Source organism: Gadus morhua, chromosome 20 (genome assembly GCF_902167405.1).
Source record: "Gadus morhua chromosome 20, gadMor3.0, whole genome shotgun sequence".
In the NCBI taxonomy this organism is placed as follows: Eukaryota; Metazoa; Chordata; class Actinopteri; order Gadiformes; family Gadidae; genus Gadus; species Gadus morhua.
The window spans coordinates 7796451-7812855 of record NC_044067.1 but is presented as its reverse complement, the minus strand read 5'-3'; the positions used below and the strand labels follow the sequence as shown (position 1 = coordinate 7812855).

The following is a 16405-nucleotide window of genomic DNA, read 5'->3' as shown; positions in this document are numbered from 1 at the left end:
AACTCTGGTGAAAACTGACCAGCCAATAAATCAGTTGGACCAAATTAAGTTATGTATTAATATTCAAATTAGTTGTGTGGCGTTTGAGTAAAGATGAGTTAGGCCATGTTTTAAAGCATCAGCATTTTTGCTTTAAAGTCTACATTATCATTGTAACTGCTTGCAATGGCCAGTCTGTTTTTTTAAAATACATTTTATTCCTAATTCCCCAAACCATTTCATGTGAAGTATTTGTCCCAATGGAGCCTTGAAGACTCCCAAGATGGGATTTTGGAAAGGCAAAACTAACTCGCTTGAAGATGTTTCAGGTGGAAGACTTTTTCCATCAGACAGAATGTTTCTCTGCTCGAGTTTAATAGTTTAATTCCTTTTAACACCAGCTCATCGCACACATTTCCAATCTTTAGAAGTCCCATCACGGCTCCCTACCGAAGGTATTTGAGGAGCTGACAGGGGTTTGGAACATATTGCATTCATTTGTTACGACTGAACAAACCACAAGGAGAAAACATGGTTCAGGTAAGAAATGAAGCATTTTATTTAACGTTTTGGCAGCCCAGCCCACACAGCATCAGACTTAAGACACCAACACTCCTCAGTATTTACAGGTAGGCACATTCACAGGCATCGCAGGAAGAACCCTCCAACTCTCACCCCTACTAGCAGAAAGATCGGGAGCCTGGTCAGCCATCTTGCAGCCACCCAGATGAAGGTAGGAGGGAACCCCTCTGATAGGCTAGATCCTGAACCAAGGGCTATACCTCACACACGTGTTTTCCTGTAATGTTACAATGGGAAATTAAATACAGTATATATGTGGGCTAACTATTAGCGAGCTCTTTAATGAGTGAATTATAATCAGATCAAACAATGGACAGACTGGTTCTGTGAGTAACCACGGTAACTGCAGAACAGAAGCGCTCTAAAAGAGGAAGTCGATGCGTTTGAAGACTGTTGCAAGTGGAACCAGAGGAAGATCAATGACAAACAAAATCCTTTATCATAAAATACATCTCCACTTCATTATTAAACAAGGCTCGACTTCTTTGAACACACCCTCAAAATAAAACAACTCTGAACTTAATTATTTTAACAAGCAGGTGCCATACCCTTTTTTTTTTTAAACAGAAATATCCAAATAAAAAAAAAGGAACAAAGTTGTTTTTGGAGGTTGAAGTTTACATGAGTGACACACCAGTTGATAAAGGAGAGAAACTAAAATCAAAACCAGTTCTCTAGACAGTCCCGCAGCATGCTGCGTTGCCGGGGCAACACTTCGCATCTAATACAGCATCCTAATGGGAGCAAAGCACTCTGGGAGAGTTGGGAGGGGGTGGTGAGACATGACACCAACACACTGCACTCTCAACGGGGCACAAATGTGCGCTCTGTACACGCAAAATAATAACTACACAAAATGAAAAAACACACACTTAGGCATGTTTTTAGGCTTTTTGGGAGGATAGTCTTCAAGCTTCGTTTGGGTTCATTTAACGCCGCACCGCCGTTGAGGAATTGTGGAATATATATTTACACACACACACACACACGCTTCACAGCAGCCTTAGTAAGAACTTATGCTACATGGTCCTAATCTTTCTAACAACACACAGCAGAGCGGCTAGCTCTGCCAGCCAAACAGGGGAGACTTATGACAGGAAGTCCTTAATATCTGGCTAGGGCGACCGGGAGTCATGGGGTGCAGCTGACCTGAGATCCGGGTTAATGGTTAAAGGGGTTGAACAAGTGACGTTGTGGTGGTGGTGGTAGTGATAAGCAGGAGGGGATATTGCTGACCGGTTGTCATTTCTGTTCAGCGTTGGGCGCAGACGACAGGTTTTACGCCTCATTTAGGCCGATGTCAAACACTGAAACCCCTGTTTACAATGCAGATGTACTACGGACACACGTATGCACGCCGTGAGTGGGTGTGCTGCTAGGCGTTGAAGGTATAGGAACAGGCCAGGGGAGAGGAAAGGGAGGTAGGCGTCTTCTCTTGCTGCCACCACCAGAGCAGCCGTCTTGGGAGAGAGTGCACCTGTTGAAGGAAGGTTGAGCTCTGGGCGCCCTACAGACACAAGGCTGTGGGTGTCGCTTTCAGTCCTAGAAAAACAGGGGACCCAGAAAGGATCTCAGTGCGGCGCCTCGTCTCCCATCACACTTCCCGCCATTTTACTATTCTGAGCAGAGGAACACAAGATGTGGCTTGGGGTGGGTTCCCCCCCCAGAGAGGAAGATGACAGCGAGTACCACACAACCTCTTCCTCTTAGACAGTCCTCATGCTCCTCAACAGGACGATGGTTTGGAGAGGGAGGGGCTTGGCGCAGAGTGTCCCCTGGGTGAAGAGGTCAGACTGTAGGGTCCGGGGCTGTCATTTCCTCCTCCTCCTCTTCCGCCAGTAGGGGGTGCCGTTGTTTGTCTGAGTAGACCTCCCGCACTACGAGGACACGGGTAAGTAGGGACACCAAAGCGCACTGTTCCAGGGGCTCCGAGCTGAACCACAGGGGGTCTTCTGTGCCAGCGCCCGGAACTGGGCTTACGTAGAACCCGCTCGAGCTGTCCCGTAACGACGACGGACTGGGGGGGGGGGGGGGGGGGGGGGGGGGGGGGGGGGGAGAGCGAGATGGGAGGAGAAAGACAATTTAGGTACAGTTAGTAATAGTGGTGCAACGGTTCACGGTTACCTGTGATCCGTACGGATCAACCCTCACGGTTCGTGAGGGTTGTGCGTTCACGTGATCAGCGCATGTTTAGAGGACAATTCCGGTATTAACATCATCAAGTATCGTAGCAAAATACAGTTTATGTTTTGTTTTATTTGGCGTTCCGTAAATCCCATTGAAACGGAAATCGGAACCGGACATGTTTACGTTTGGTTGTAGTCTTTTCGCTCGGTTCTCCGTATCAACAGTAGGGCTAGAACCGAGCGAAAAGACTACAACCAGTTGTGATCCGTTGCACCCCTAGTGAGTAACCATCAACTGAGAACATCTCTTTTGTGCATACGACAATAAACACTTTGAATCTTGAATCTGTCCTGTAAAAGTAGCATAAGTTGAGTTTGAGGATGTGAGCAGCAGTTTGTCGTCAACACAGTATGGTGACCGTTCTCATCTAGAATAAACCCAGCTACAGAGATATTAGACAGCTACGGCACATTTCTGATCTGTTGGCACTAATGAGGGTTTCAGTATAAATCTCAAAAAAACAAGGCATAACCCCATCCCTTCAGGTTCCGACTCTCAACAAAGGACGGCTGGGACCTAGAATGTTGAGGCCCTAATCGTGACTGTCGAGCGCCTCACCCACCATTTGGTTCTGTAGAGTTCATAGAGGCGTCGCTCGCGTTCGAGGTGAGACGGACTCCGAGGGGCGGAGCTTCCTGACGCCTCATCGAGGTCGTCTGCGTCTTCATCCTCTGCCTGGCGCTTCCTCTTCCTGCAGCCTGAGGTCAGAATTACAAAGATGTCATTAGCCACCCTCGAAAACCTGACTCGTTTTGTTAGGTCATTACATTAAGATTTCGCCTTCATCCCAAGCGACTTACAAGTTTGTCTAAACATAGTATCAGAATCCAAGCCCCCCCCCCCCCCCCCCCCCCCCCGAGTCATCTGTTCAAGGGCCAACCACCGTCATATTGAAAGGTTGCTAAATTAATATATCATCAATGTCCTCATATATCAGTAAAGTCCAATCACATGATATCAGAATGTGAACAGCAATATGGAGTATAATCATAGGACTTCAGCACCGATGCGTGATGTATACATAGACATCTCCATAAACCCAAACACACTGAACATCGAGTCCTTTTGGCCAAACACAGTAAACATCAAGTCCTTTGGCTGTGCGTGTTAAGGGTAGCACCTCCAGCTAAACTGACCGGGTAGTTCCTGAGAGAGGGCGGGCACGCGGATGCAGACGGCGGTCTCCTTGGTAAGAGGAAGCTGGTCGTCGGGGCCGTAGACATCGGTGAATGCGAGACGGAGGTGCTGGTCCACGGAGCGGAAGCCCAGGTGTTTGGTGTTCAGGAAGACCAGGGAGAGGAGCAGGGAGGTCGGGCTGTGCTCCCCCAGCTGCCGGCTCCGCCACAGAGAGTCCTCCTCCACACGACCCCACGCAGAGCCTACAGGGCACACGGGAGGTCAGATCCTCTGGACCCAGACTCGCAATGCTCCTCTATCCTGGAGAGAGCGGCCCTTACGAGCTTGCCTTACGAGGCCCTTACCCTTATGCAGCAGATATCTAGAACTGACAACTTCCAGAACAGCTGGGGTCTGCCCCAACACTTACACCTTTAAACAGGGTTCATAACGTTTGTTAAACTATCGCCAGGTGAAGCTGCTTTAAATTCCATTCTGGGTTAATTTTTATAAAATGTGATTCCTGCTTCTAAAGCCCTAACTGATCTTGCCTTACTAGTCCTGAAATGAGATATGACTGTGCCAGGGTACACATAAACAGTCGATACATCCATTATCAATGTCCTCATATTCCAGGTAAGTCCAATCACATGATATCAGAATGTGAACAGCAATATGGAGTATAATCATAGGACCTCAGAACAGATGAGCAGAGAATAGTACAAAGTCAGGGATTAAAGTGAAAAAAAATCTTCTGACTGAAATTTTATTCGCGCTACAGCCAAGTCACGTGCAGTGTGTGAAACATGTTCCAGGTTAGGTTACTTGACACCTGCTTAAGAAATACAAATGTAAGACGTCAGCACCAAATGCAGCCATCACGTTTAAATGCTCGACCAATACTGTTTTGCAGGAGGAGGATTTTAAACAGCTGTTCTTTTGCATCTATTGCAATTTTTTTGTTGTCTTTTCAATTAGACTAAGATTTTTTTTTTGCAAAGCTTGTCTCATATTTTACTCTCTAAAAAAGGCTTGCCATCGTTCCCCGTTTCCGTCAGCCATGCCCATCTCCATTTATTTTTTTGTGTTTTATCAATATCCGATACATCAGAGTTCATACTAGCTTAACTTTCGCTCTGACACTCAACACTAACACAACAAAGAGACGTAAGATGTGGCGCGAAAATGGTGTGTATATATATACATTTGTATATAATATATTTAATATATATTTAATATATAATCGGGATGTACATTAAAATGCTTGTGTTTTCAGTCAATTTTAACGGTAGACCTTTTAAATACTCACTATATAATTTGACAATTTTACCGGCGTTGACGTATGACGACATAATACACGCGTGTATTATGTCCATGTTCGAAACTGCATACTACCGTACTGCCGACTACATACTGCGCGGTATGTACTGTATACTGCATACTGAATGTGGGATTCAGTATGCAGTATACAGCAGACCGACTGCACCGCAGTATACAGTATGCAAGTTTCCCAGAATGCATTTCGCGGCAGCGGTAGCGGCAAAGCTGCTAAAAGCTGTTTTAATTCTCGCTTCAGTGCTGTTAATACATCACTTTCTTAAGTTTTAATATTTTTTTATGCGAGAAAGTACCTATTTAGATCCTTAATATGGGATTAGTTTATCCAAATGACGCCTGTTTGTAAATTTGTCCCGACGTTATCGGAGATGTGAAGTGGCCTCTGTGAACTCCAAATGACGGAAATCCGTCGTAGCGACGGAGAACTTTAATCCATGTACAAAGTGAATGTCAGTTCAGTAGTATCTGTACCAATAAGTCCTCCAGTAATCTGCTCTAAATGGCTGTTTATTTTATGCTCAATGGCATATCAGTTTTAAATTCTCCACATGTAGTAAATGTACAGCTTGCAGAAGTGGGTGTTATCAAGTCTGAGTGTCATATGGTCTGGACTGGAGTCAGTTCAATGCGTTGTCTCACCATCAGGAAGGAGACTGGGCTGCCAGCCCGTCAAGATCCGGTCCAACTCCTCTCCAAACCGCCGGTAGCATGGGTCTCCAAACAGGTCGTCATTACGTCCTTTAGCATTCAGATGCTAGACATATAAAAACAATTCCACAATGATGAATAGTTGAACAAAAAACGTTGAACACAGATTTGGTACTGTTGATCAACCCACTCCATTGGACAATTTCTCATATTTAAATCGCTCATCAGTTATTCAGGATGTGAACAGCAATATATTATAATCACAGGATTGTCACAGGTGAAATGCACCGTATGGAGTGGATCGATAAAAAGGTTGAACACTTTAGTCGTTCGGTTCATTCAGTACACGTGCTCGTTAGAAAATGTGCATTGCAAAAAACAAGTTAAGAACCGTCTACAATAGAATACTGCTACGCAAATCGTCTTTTATTGTGAAGTTACAGTAAATTGGTTTGATTTACATAAAAACCAAATTAGAGAAGAAAGCGGCATTATATCCTGGCGGCGATCGCAAGAGTGATCCCTGCTCGCGGTACACTACTCTCCAACATTTGAATAAAGCTCCAAATCAAAAACATCCCGATTAACTATAAATTGATGTCAATTGTACCAACATCATTATTAAGTAAAATAAGTATATTAAAGTGTTTAATAGACTTTTACCAGAGGCGATGGTCCTGATGGTATAGGTGTAGTGTGTCCAGACTGACGACACGAGGAAGAGAGCGGGTGGAGCAGCGGGCGACAAATATATACGTCCGCCAGAACTACTGATGGTACTTTCAGTTCCCCCTACTTTCGATGTCAATCGCCGTATTTCAAAGAGTAGCCTACAATTCTGGAGTGTTCTTTCTTTGTAAAGAAGGAAATAATCCTTTGATACAATTATTAATGAATATATATATATATATATATATATATATATATATATATATATATATATATATATATATATATATATATATATATATATATATATATATATATATATATATATATATATATAGTTCCTAGTTAATTTATTAATTTGAGCTAAGGCAGGCAATTAAATCCTTTGATAAAAATCTTTGATGAATATTTAACTATTATTTTTTTATATATTTTGTATACATTAACAATCTTACATTCATTTTAACTCCTAGATAATTTATGAGCTAGGCAGGATTTTATCTTTTTATCCATAGTAGCAATAATACATAATCTTTTTAATTCTTTGATGAATATTGCATGTAATTTTTATCACAAACACAACTCTTTATACTCTTTATATGGTTTATAAAGAAGCATACTCAGAGCCAAACATTCTTTCTAAAGCATTTCTAAAGTTTGATAAAGTTCAAACAACAAGAGATAGCTGAGTCCCAAACGGCGAGGCTTTGGCAGCAGTTCAGCCGTTTGTAAAACAGCCAGTCATTTCGTCTGGGCTTCCGATTGGTTACTGACCTTCTGGATGGCCAGGCAAAGGTAGAGGATGCTGTCTGGGGAGTAGCGCCCCCCGCAGGGCCGGCTGACCTCCTGCACGAAGCGGCTCAGGGAGACACACAGCTCCTCTGGACTCAGGGACAGCAGGTCTGCTCTGGACCGGGTCCCGTCTGCTGAATCCACATTACTTTATCCATCAGGGTACCTTATCAATACTCTCATTGGTTCCATCCCAATTTCTCTGCTCTTAATCGTAAAAATAATTAACAGAATCCAAAAAGATTCAGAAGGAAATGCATCGAGTCTGCCTTGTGTGTGAAAAGGGCTATATAAATAAAGTTGCCTTGCCTTGTTAAGTAAATATACAAAAAACGCAATGACAATGAGGAATAAATAATTGTACTGTATAAATATAGTATATAAATATGTTTATTCCTTCCTATTTTTACTTAAATTACTCATATTGCTTACATCCTAATTTATTAGGATGTAAGCAATATGAGTAATTTAAGTAAAAAAACCTTTATGGAACCACAATAACATTGTTAACAGTGTCTATAACATTGGTAGGCCTGTGTGGACGCTGATGTAGGCGTTGACAGAACAGAGTTTCTATGTCGACACTGTCACGTTTGGGGGCGGAGCCTGCTCACCTGGTGTGGCGCTGTCCGGCTCTTTGGAGTCGTGTGATTGGTCAGCAGGGGACAGCGCCCAGCGTCTCCAGGCGTTGAGGCCGTAGCGTGCCCGCAGCGGGACGCGCCGCTGCCTCCCACGCCGACCACGAGTCTGCACGGAGGACGGCGACGCAGGGACGGATCCCGCCTCTACCGCACGCCGCTTGTGACCCTGTGAAGCAACACACACACACACACACACAAATGGAAGATAAAGCGACTGAAACTACCGGCTAGTTAGGTGTCTGTCTGTCTGTCTGTCTGTGGTTTATGACTCCCAGGGAGGAGCAGAATGTGGGGTCCTGGTACCTGTCTCCTGGCCTGAGGGACGGGAGGCGCTTCCTCCATCTTTTTCTCCTCCTTCTCTTTCAGCTCCTCCTTCTCTTTCGGCTCCTCCTTCTCTTTCGGCTCCTCCTTCTCTTTCGGCTCCTCCTTCTCTTTCGGCTCCTCCTTCTCTTTCAGCTCCTCCTTCTCTTTCGGCTCCTCCTTCTCTTTCAGCTCCTCCTTCTCTTTCGACTCCTCCTCCTCTTTCGGCTCCTCCTCTTCCTTCTCTTTCAGCTCCTCCTCTTTCTCCCCCTCCTTATCCTGAGTCTCCTTCTCCTCCTCCATCTCCTCGTCTTCATTCTTCTCTTCCTCCTCCCCCTTATCTTCCTTCTTCTCCTCCACCTCCTCTTCAATTACATTTGTTTCCTTCTCTTCCTGCACCTCCGTCTCCTTCCCATTCTCATCCTCCTTCTCCTCTTCTTCCTCCTTCTCCTTCTCCTCCTTGTGCAGGGCAGGGGGAGGCGTGGAGTCCATGTCCTCCTCTAGGTCCTCCTGGGTGGCCTTGTGGTCGGAGTATGGACCTGGGGCGAGAAAACCAAGTCAACTACAGTCCTGCTTAGACCTTCATCATGATCCTCAACACCATCCACCTCCTCCTCCTCCTCTTATGACCATCATTATAATCATCATCATCATCTTTGATGACTTGAAATAATCTATTCTTAGTTACATTTCATTCATAATTCAACAAAGAAAACTAATTTCCAAATGATTGGCAATATGTAAATCTAATCCACCTGACTTCCTGAACGGCTGAGCCGTTTCAGTGAGCCACACAGAGGTGTGTCATGGTGAATGGACTGCATTTATATCGCGCTTTTTTGTAACCAGTGGCCACCCGAAGTGCTTTACCGTTATTGCCTTACATTCACCCATTCATGCACACATTCAAAACACAGACGGCGGCGTCAGCCATGCAAGGCATCAGCCAGCTCGTTGGGAGCAGTTAGGGTTAGGTGCCTTGCTCGGGGGATCGAACTAGCAACCGTGCGGTTACCAGGCAACCCGCTCTACCACCTGAGCGACTGCAGCCCTGTCTTCACTAGGGACATAGGTTCAAACCAGAGGTCACCCTGGCTTCATCACCCAGATGAACCGCCCAATCACACGCCAGAGTGTGTGTGTGATGAGGGGGGAGGGTGAGCTACCTTGTGGGAAGTCTTTCTCCAAGTCCATCTCAAGGTTGTACTTCTCTTCATCCTCCTCTTCCTCACTCACACTGCCTGAGCAAGAGGAGGACGATGAGTAGGAGGACTCTCCGGCTCCACGCTCCTTCATCAGCTTTAGAGGTTTTACTTCTGAAACTAAACATGCACACACACACACACACACACACACACACACACACACACACACACACACACACACACACACACACACACACACACACACACACACACACACACACACACACACACACTTACTTTACTTATCTTTAATTACATAATTTATTTGACATACAGGAATATTTGATCTAGTATTTAACTGAAAATAGGAAGGAGTTAGGGGTCTTCTGGTACCTGGTTTGTGGTTGTCTTGGGAGGGTTCTGGTCTAAGGGTCTCCAGAGGTTCATGGAGGACTTTGGTCTTCAGGTCTGTGATGTTCTGGACCAGTTGGTCCACCCCTTGCTGGGAGCTGGGTAGGAACACCGGCACTGGAACCTGTGGGAAGAGGAGATGAGGATTAGTATTAATGAAGAGTGGATAGTATTCTACTGAGATGACTATTTCTTGCCTTTATTAAACCGAGTTTCTTTTTGCATTTTTACAGTCTCATTCAATGGATATAGTATCGCTGCTTACACAAGCGTACGATTAAAGCTCAAACGGTCTGGAAATTATGCCGTAAGGACTTTGAAATCAAGACAAATGTGTGTGGGTTGTATTCAGCAGTTCCCCTGATAGTGAGCCATCCTGGCGGCTCCGTCTAATGGTGTGCCTGCATAGAGGTAGAGCCAGGTAGTGAAAGAGCCTTTGTGGGCGGGGCCGAAGGATGCAATGAAGAACCATAGGATCGGCCTTTCCAAATGAAAACAGTTCTGAGCTGAAAACCCTCCCAACTTACCTATTTTCCATTTCATATACTGTAGTCGGCTATAAACCGTTTTTATTAACCTACACGTCAGTACCTAGGATTATTCGGAGTGTTTCAGGTGCTGTGTAATCCATGCAGGTTTTAAACGTCTTACGGGGAAGGGCAGGGAGAAGGGCATGGGCGTCAGCTGGGCGTACATGCACATGGGCACCGGGATGTACACGGGGATGGGGATGGGCACGGGGATGAACTCCCGCTTCACGCCGTCGTCCGCATCTGGACACACACGAAACACGACGTCATCATTACATCAGTGCATGAGGACGACGTCGTCATTACATCGCCTGCATGAGGACGACATCATCAGTGGGTGCGTTCGGTTAAACACTGCCGGAACATCCTTCCCGTCAGTATGTAAACATGACATCCTTACGTCTGTGTGTAAAAATGACATGACATCACGGACACATGACGTCATCGTAACACCACAGCTGAATGTACGGTGCATACTACAATCATTAGACCACTACATAAACTGACAGCAGAATATAAAGGTTCCAGCTGTGCAGGTCAGGGTGTCTGGTTACCTGTCTGCAGTGGTTTGCTCTGCATGTGGGGTTTGCAGTAGGTGGCCTTGGTCAGGGTGAGAGGTTTACACAGGACAGCCTTGTTCTTTACGTCACGCAGCAGGCCCGGGTACACCATAGAGCCCTGGCTCAGCATCTACACACACAGCACCCCACAGAGGCACCCGGTCAACAATTGGACGCACATCACCAAGGTCAACAGTCAACAACTAGACACACAAAAGAGAGTTCAGCTGCAGACACACAATGGGCCAACGGTCAACAACTAGACACACAACAGTTAAACGGTCAACTGGACAGTCAATAGATGGTTAAACAGTCAGCGGCTAGCAACTAGCAACACAACACAGTCAACCGTTACAGTCAACAACTAGAAACAGAACAGAAGGTTGAACAGCAAGTCAAAAGTGAACTGCTGTCACAAAAAAATATTTATTTGTCAATTTAGCAACCAGTTCACCAGTCAAGCCAGTAATTCGTTATACATCAGTCATTCTGTAGTCAGTTCCACATGTCATCAAGCTACATTTCTAACCATGCAGTTTAGTTTATACATACCCCAAGTTTAGCCCCCTGCACCTCGACGCCTGTGTAGCAATAGAACACACGTCATGGTTAATAAAACATGTCAAACAAACACACACAACATCCAATACACACACACAACCACACACACACACAACCACACGCACCAAGGCTGATGTTCTCCGGTCCCTTCTGCGTGACCATGACGGGTTGGTTCTGCTGCAGGTAGAAGCGCAGGAGACACTTCTGGTCACAGAACTGCTTCATCTCAGACCTCCAGTGGACAGACTCCGTGAGGTTGCCCTGCACCCGGCAGCAGTCGCACCGCGCCGCCTAGGGGGCACACGGGGAACCGCAGACACACACCAGTCATGTTTATGGTACATACAGTACATACAGTACATATAGAGAAGTGGCCCCTGGTGAAAATCGCTTAAGTGCCAGGCGTTCCTCAACATTGCAAACGAGTGAATATCAGTGTAAACAGATTGATAGAAATTAAGACATTATTATATCAACAGTTGTTTAACAGGTCTGACATTTTGTATATACTTCTGGCGAAATGTAATCCTTAAGTTTAAGTATCCCTTAGCATAAAAATATGAACCAGGTAGTAACCATAACTACGACCCAATTGTGCCGCCATATGAATCCCAGTGGATGCATGTGCATTGGGCCACACTGAGTGAACAGCAGCAGTTCCCAGAGGCAGTCTGTTCTTATACAGCACCTTCATGAAACAATCAAACCATCTCAAATGTATTGATTTTCCATCAACAGCACACGAGTCAGCCTCTCCCCCTGAGCGTGGCGCGGTCGTGGTATAGCGGGGAGTGTGGCTGCATAGCAGCGATGCAGACCTTGTGGTACCAGTCGTGGAACTTCTTGGCGCAGGCTTCGCTGCAGAAGTCGCGCGTCATGCCGCCCAGCTGCCGCGTCACACTGCGCTTGCACAGCTGGCTGCAGTGGTTGCAGCTGACGCACTTCAGGCCCAGCCGCCGGATGAAGTCCTGCTTGAAGAGCAGCTTGCAGCCTGCGGGACAGACCACAGCGCCAGTCAGTCGCCAGCCCCGAACCAGACAGCCATCCATGCGTGCTGTCGCTCAACGGCTCAAATGGGGAACTGTTCGCCCACGAGGACCGAATGGACCTTGTGGCCGACCGAACACCAAATGCGGGGACCTCAGACCTATACAGAGAACCCCCCCTCCTCCCCCTTAACGAGAGGCTCTTCCTGCTTCAGCCAAATTAAGTCATGATGTTTTCAGCGGCTCACTCAACAGGATCAAATAGTGCTGGTTTTGTTTAGGTTCCAATAGGAGGAGATTTCAGTCATCATCCTTAAGGTTACAGTAGGAGGAGATTTGAGTCCTCATGGTTATTTTTAGTTTAGAGTAGGAGGAGATTTGAGTCCTCATGGTTATTTTTAGTTTACAGTAGGAGGAGATTTGAGTCCTCATGGTTATTTTTAGGTAGAAGGAGGAGCTTATTTGAGGCAGACAGACAAACGGACGGACCGACGGAGGGACGGACAGACGGGTACCTTCGCTGCAGAAGGGTCTTTTGACCCCGGAGATGTTGAGGGTGTCGTGGAGGGTCTTCTCCTCCTGACAGTTCTCACAGAAGGTGACGATGCAGTGGAGCTTCTTGTAGTCCTCACAGCAGCTCCGGCTGCAGAACTGGTGCACCTTGTCCTGAGAGACGGACACACACACACACACACACACACACACACACACACAGACACATTTTGATATTTTTAGGTGTTGTCGGCAGCTGAGCCATTTTAGCCAATCCCATTCGGTGATTCCCGCTTCAAGTATGCATCTCTTCCGAGGACTGTTCTCGGTGCATTATCTGACACAAAACCGTCGGCCTACGACCGGTCGCCTGAGCCGTCAACCAAAAGACCACTTCCTGTCAGGAGCTGCCCGTTTTCCGCGTGCTTCGACCACACAGCAATAGTGAGTCAGTCGCATAGTCAGTAATGAGACCGTAGAGGTTCATGTGGACGGTGTGTGCGCGTGCAGGTCACTCACCTCCCACTCCAGGATCTCAGGCTTCAGGCTGAAGGCTCCTCTGCAGTAGTTACACTTCAGCTGGATGCTGTTGGTCGCCGTGCCGACCGGCGCCTGCCCGTTGGTAACCGTCTCAACGGCAGCATTCTGAAGAGGGAGAGTTGACCCAATAAGATCTCTAAGCCAATGCCTCGACTTTAGTCCTCCGACCCAGAACCTAGACCCAGGGCTAACCTGGAACTTGGTGACACACTGGGAGCTACAGAAGCTGAGCACGTCGCCCTCTGGCAGCATGGCCTGGAACTGCGGCAAGGAAATCCTCTTGCAGAAGTGACACGTGGGCTCTGCGTCTGCACAGGAAACACACACACACACACACACACACACACACACGTTAATTAATTAATTAACTAACTAACTAACAGGTAGACAATTGGAGGGGTAGTGAGGCAGTGAGAGACAAGAGAGAGACAGTCAGGGAGAAAAACAGATGGATAGGGAGACAGAAAAAGGCAAATAGACTGACAGGCAGACAGGCAAACGGAGAGACAGACGGACACTGCTGGGGCCACTCACTGAGGACCAGGGGCGTGGCGACCTTGGGTTTGCTCATACAGGAAGCCGAACAGAACGACCCCATGACCCCTGCGGACCCCACGCCATGCAGGACCTCCCCCGTCTTGATCAGGGTCTTACAGCTGGAGCAGCTGGACAGCTTACTGTTCACCTGGGGAAACACCACCAAAGAAGACAAACAGGTCATTCAATTTGCTGTGGGTAAGATTAAAGAGCCGTCATTTCAATGCTATGTTTTAGGAATGCCAAAGCGATCGGTCAGCTAGTAGTGAGTGAAATCGGTGATCCCCACTCACTAAGCAGGGCACTACAATACACACCCGCCTGCAACAGTAACACAATTGTGCGTCTGCGCTCACTGGAACTGTTATGCGAACATGCCAATTTCTATTCAATTTCCAGCTACATCGGAGCCTTTACAGAGTCTGCAGTGACATTCACCCTGTTTGTATTAAAAGTGAGAGGTTTTGCTGGAAGCGTACGAAGGACATCCGCCCTTCAAGCCAGGGAAGGACATTAAAAGGGCAGCAGCGAACGCAGCGTTTCATTATGCAGAGACCATTCTAACGAGAGGGTAGGGGTCAAACTAGTGGGCAAGGTTAACGCGAGGCACCGCTGACGCATTGCCATGGGAACATATTGATGAGGTCATTAGTGTCTTCACCGACAGAAAACACTGACCCTAAACAAAGGAAAAAAAAAAGACACAGACCCACAAACCAAAAGGCACAAAATGTTATCTCAAGCTAAAACCCGAATTTGACAATCTGCACAAACTATGCAAATCCCCTGGAAGTAAACATAAGCAGCTGGAAGACATATGGTGAGGGTTTGACAGGGTTGAACATAAAGCTATAAACGATGACCTGCCATAAAACACAGCACGGCAGGCCACCTTGACCTTGTCATACCGTGTGTGTGTGAGGCCCTGTGCATGCGCGTCTGTGTGCGCGCTCTGTGTCCGTCTAAGTGGCGTGTCCATGAATGTGCGTGGGACGGTATATCATTATGGTCACCTTCATATTGGTGGTGTCTGTGTGTGTGTGTGTGTGTGTGTGTGTGTGTGTGTGTGTGTGTGTGTGTGTGTGTGTGTGTGTGTGTGTGTGTGTGTGTGTGTGTGTGTGTGTGTGTGTGTGTGTGGTTAAAGTCCCCTTCATATTGGTGTTGTCCCTGTGTGTGTGTGGGTTTGTGTGTGTATCATTATGGTCCACTTCATATTGGTGTGTGTGTGTGTGTGTGGTACACCATGCTCTGCCAAAAGCATCCAAGAGGCAGGGGCCGTTTGTACAGCATCTCCAGGACAGAATTCTGAAGTTGCTGAGCAACAAGTACAATTCCGGGCTTCGAGCCCTGGGTGCCCATCGCCTAGCAACGGCCTAGCTCCAGCCCAGCAACAGACAAGCTCAGGCCTAGCGACAGCCTAGCTACTGCATAGCTTCTGCGACTCTAGTATCCGGGGTTCTCCGAGGGTAACCGGGGTGTTTTCATAGGTGTGCACGAGGGGCGGGTATTACTTGAAATGCTTCCAAAATAACTACACGGTTTTGCTTCAGATACCAAATAAACACTTATTGCAGTATCTTACTCTAAATGTGAACACAATATATATATTTTTAAATATTGAGACTGTGAGATTTCTATTTCATTCCATCATCTGGAATTCATTATGCATGGGTAAACTTCGACCATTCAGATCAGTCCAGTCTCCCTTCACTTCTAATAACAAGTAATGCCAAGGCAATAGCTAGTGGTGCAGTGAGAGAGAAACTCCAATCACCGACGTTTTAAAGACAGTCGGGCTTCCTCCCGATTGCAACTCCTCCTGCTGTAGTGGAGTGGTGTGTGAAGTGGTGTGTGCCTGAGAACACTTTCCGGCAGGTACAGTATTGACTTGGTACCCAGCTCTTGTATACAGTACACCCTGTGTGTGTGTGTGTGTGTGTGTGTGTGTGTGTGTGTGTGTGTGTGTGTGTGTGTGTGTGTGTGTGTGTGTGTGTGTGTGTGTGTGTGTGTGTGTGTGTGTGTGTGTGTGTGTGTGTGTATGTGTGTGTGTGTGTGTGTGTGCGTACCTGTTTGAACTCCTTGATGCAGTTGAGGCAGCAGAAGCGTTTCTGCTGGCCGTCGACCAGCACTGCGTGGTTGGCCGTGGCGCGGTTGGGCAGGTAGTCTCCGCACTGTTCGCAGCAGTTCATGATGAGGCCGTTGGCCATGCGGTACACGTTGAAGCAGGCGTCGCTGCAGATCTTGTGGGTCACCGTCTTGAAGCTCACCTCGTGCCGGATCTGGGGACACCAAACACGCCTGGTGTTAACGTCACCGTCGGGCTTGGTCAGGTGGGGGGAACCAGATAATGAGTTCATGAGTCATCACTGGGATGGTGCATAATGGGGTTGG

The 16405-nt window shown here is 46.9% G+C and overlaps 1 protein-coding gene across 3 annotated transcripts in view; it reads right to left on the bottom strand.

Moving 5' to 3' along the window:
• Positions 1-514: 514 nt before the first annotated feature.
• Positions 515-16405, bottom strand: part of zmym2 (zinc finger, MYM-type 2) — a 29514-nt gene continuing 13623 nt past the window's right edge. For 2 of the 3 annotated variants that reach the window (XM_030343443.1, XM_030343442.1), the window contains exons 7-25: positions 16081-16293; positions 14012-14162; positions 13670-13785; positions 13457-13582; positions 12961-13111; positions 12278-12450; positions 11585-11750; positions 11451-11479; positions 10893-11028; positions 10460-10581; positions 9791-9932; positions 9419-9574; positions 8256-8791; positions 7926-8118; positions 7294-7445; positions 5842-5956; positions 3885-4127; positions 3311-3446; positions 515-2578 (exon numbers count right to left, since the gene is read on the bottom strand). In XM_030343443.1, the coding sequence (XP_030199303.1) occupies positions 2350-2578; positions 3311-3446; positions 3885-4127; positions 5842-5956; positions 7294-7445; positions 7926-8118; positions 8256-8791; positions 9419-9574; positions 9791-9932; positions 10460-10581; positions 10893-11028; positions 11451-11479; positions 11585-11750; positions 12278-12450; positions 12961-13111; positions 13457-13582; positions 13670-13785; positions 14012-14162; positions 16081-16293 (3285 nt within the window). In that variant the 3' untranslated portion in view covers positions 515-2349. The remainder of the gene's footprint in view (positions 2579-3310; positions 3447-3884; positions 4128-5841; positions 5957-7293; positions 7446-7925; positions 8119-8255; positions 8792-9418; positions 9575-9790; positions 9933-10459; positions 10582-10892; positions 11029-11450; positions 11480-11584; positions 11751-12277; positions 12451-12960; positions 13112-13456; positions 13583-13669; positions 13786-14011; positions 14163-16080; positions 16294-16405) is intronic. The other variant, XM_030343444.1, reaches the window with a different exon arrangement.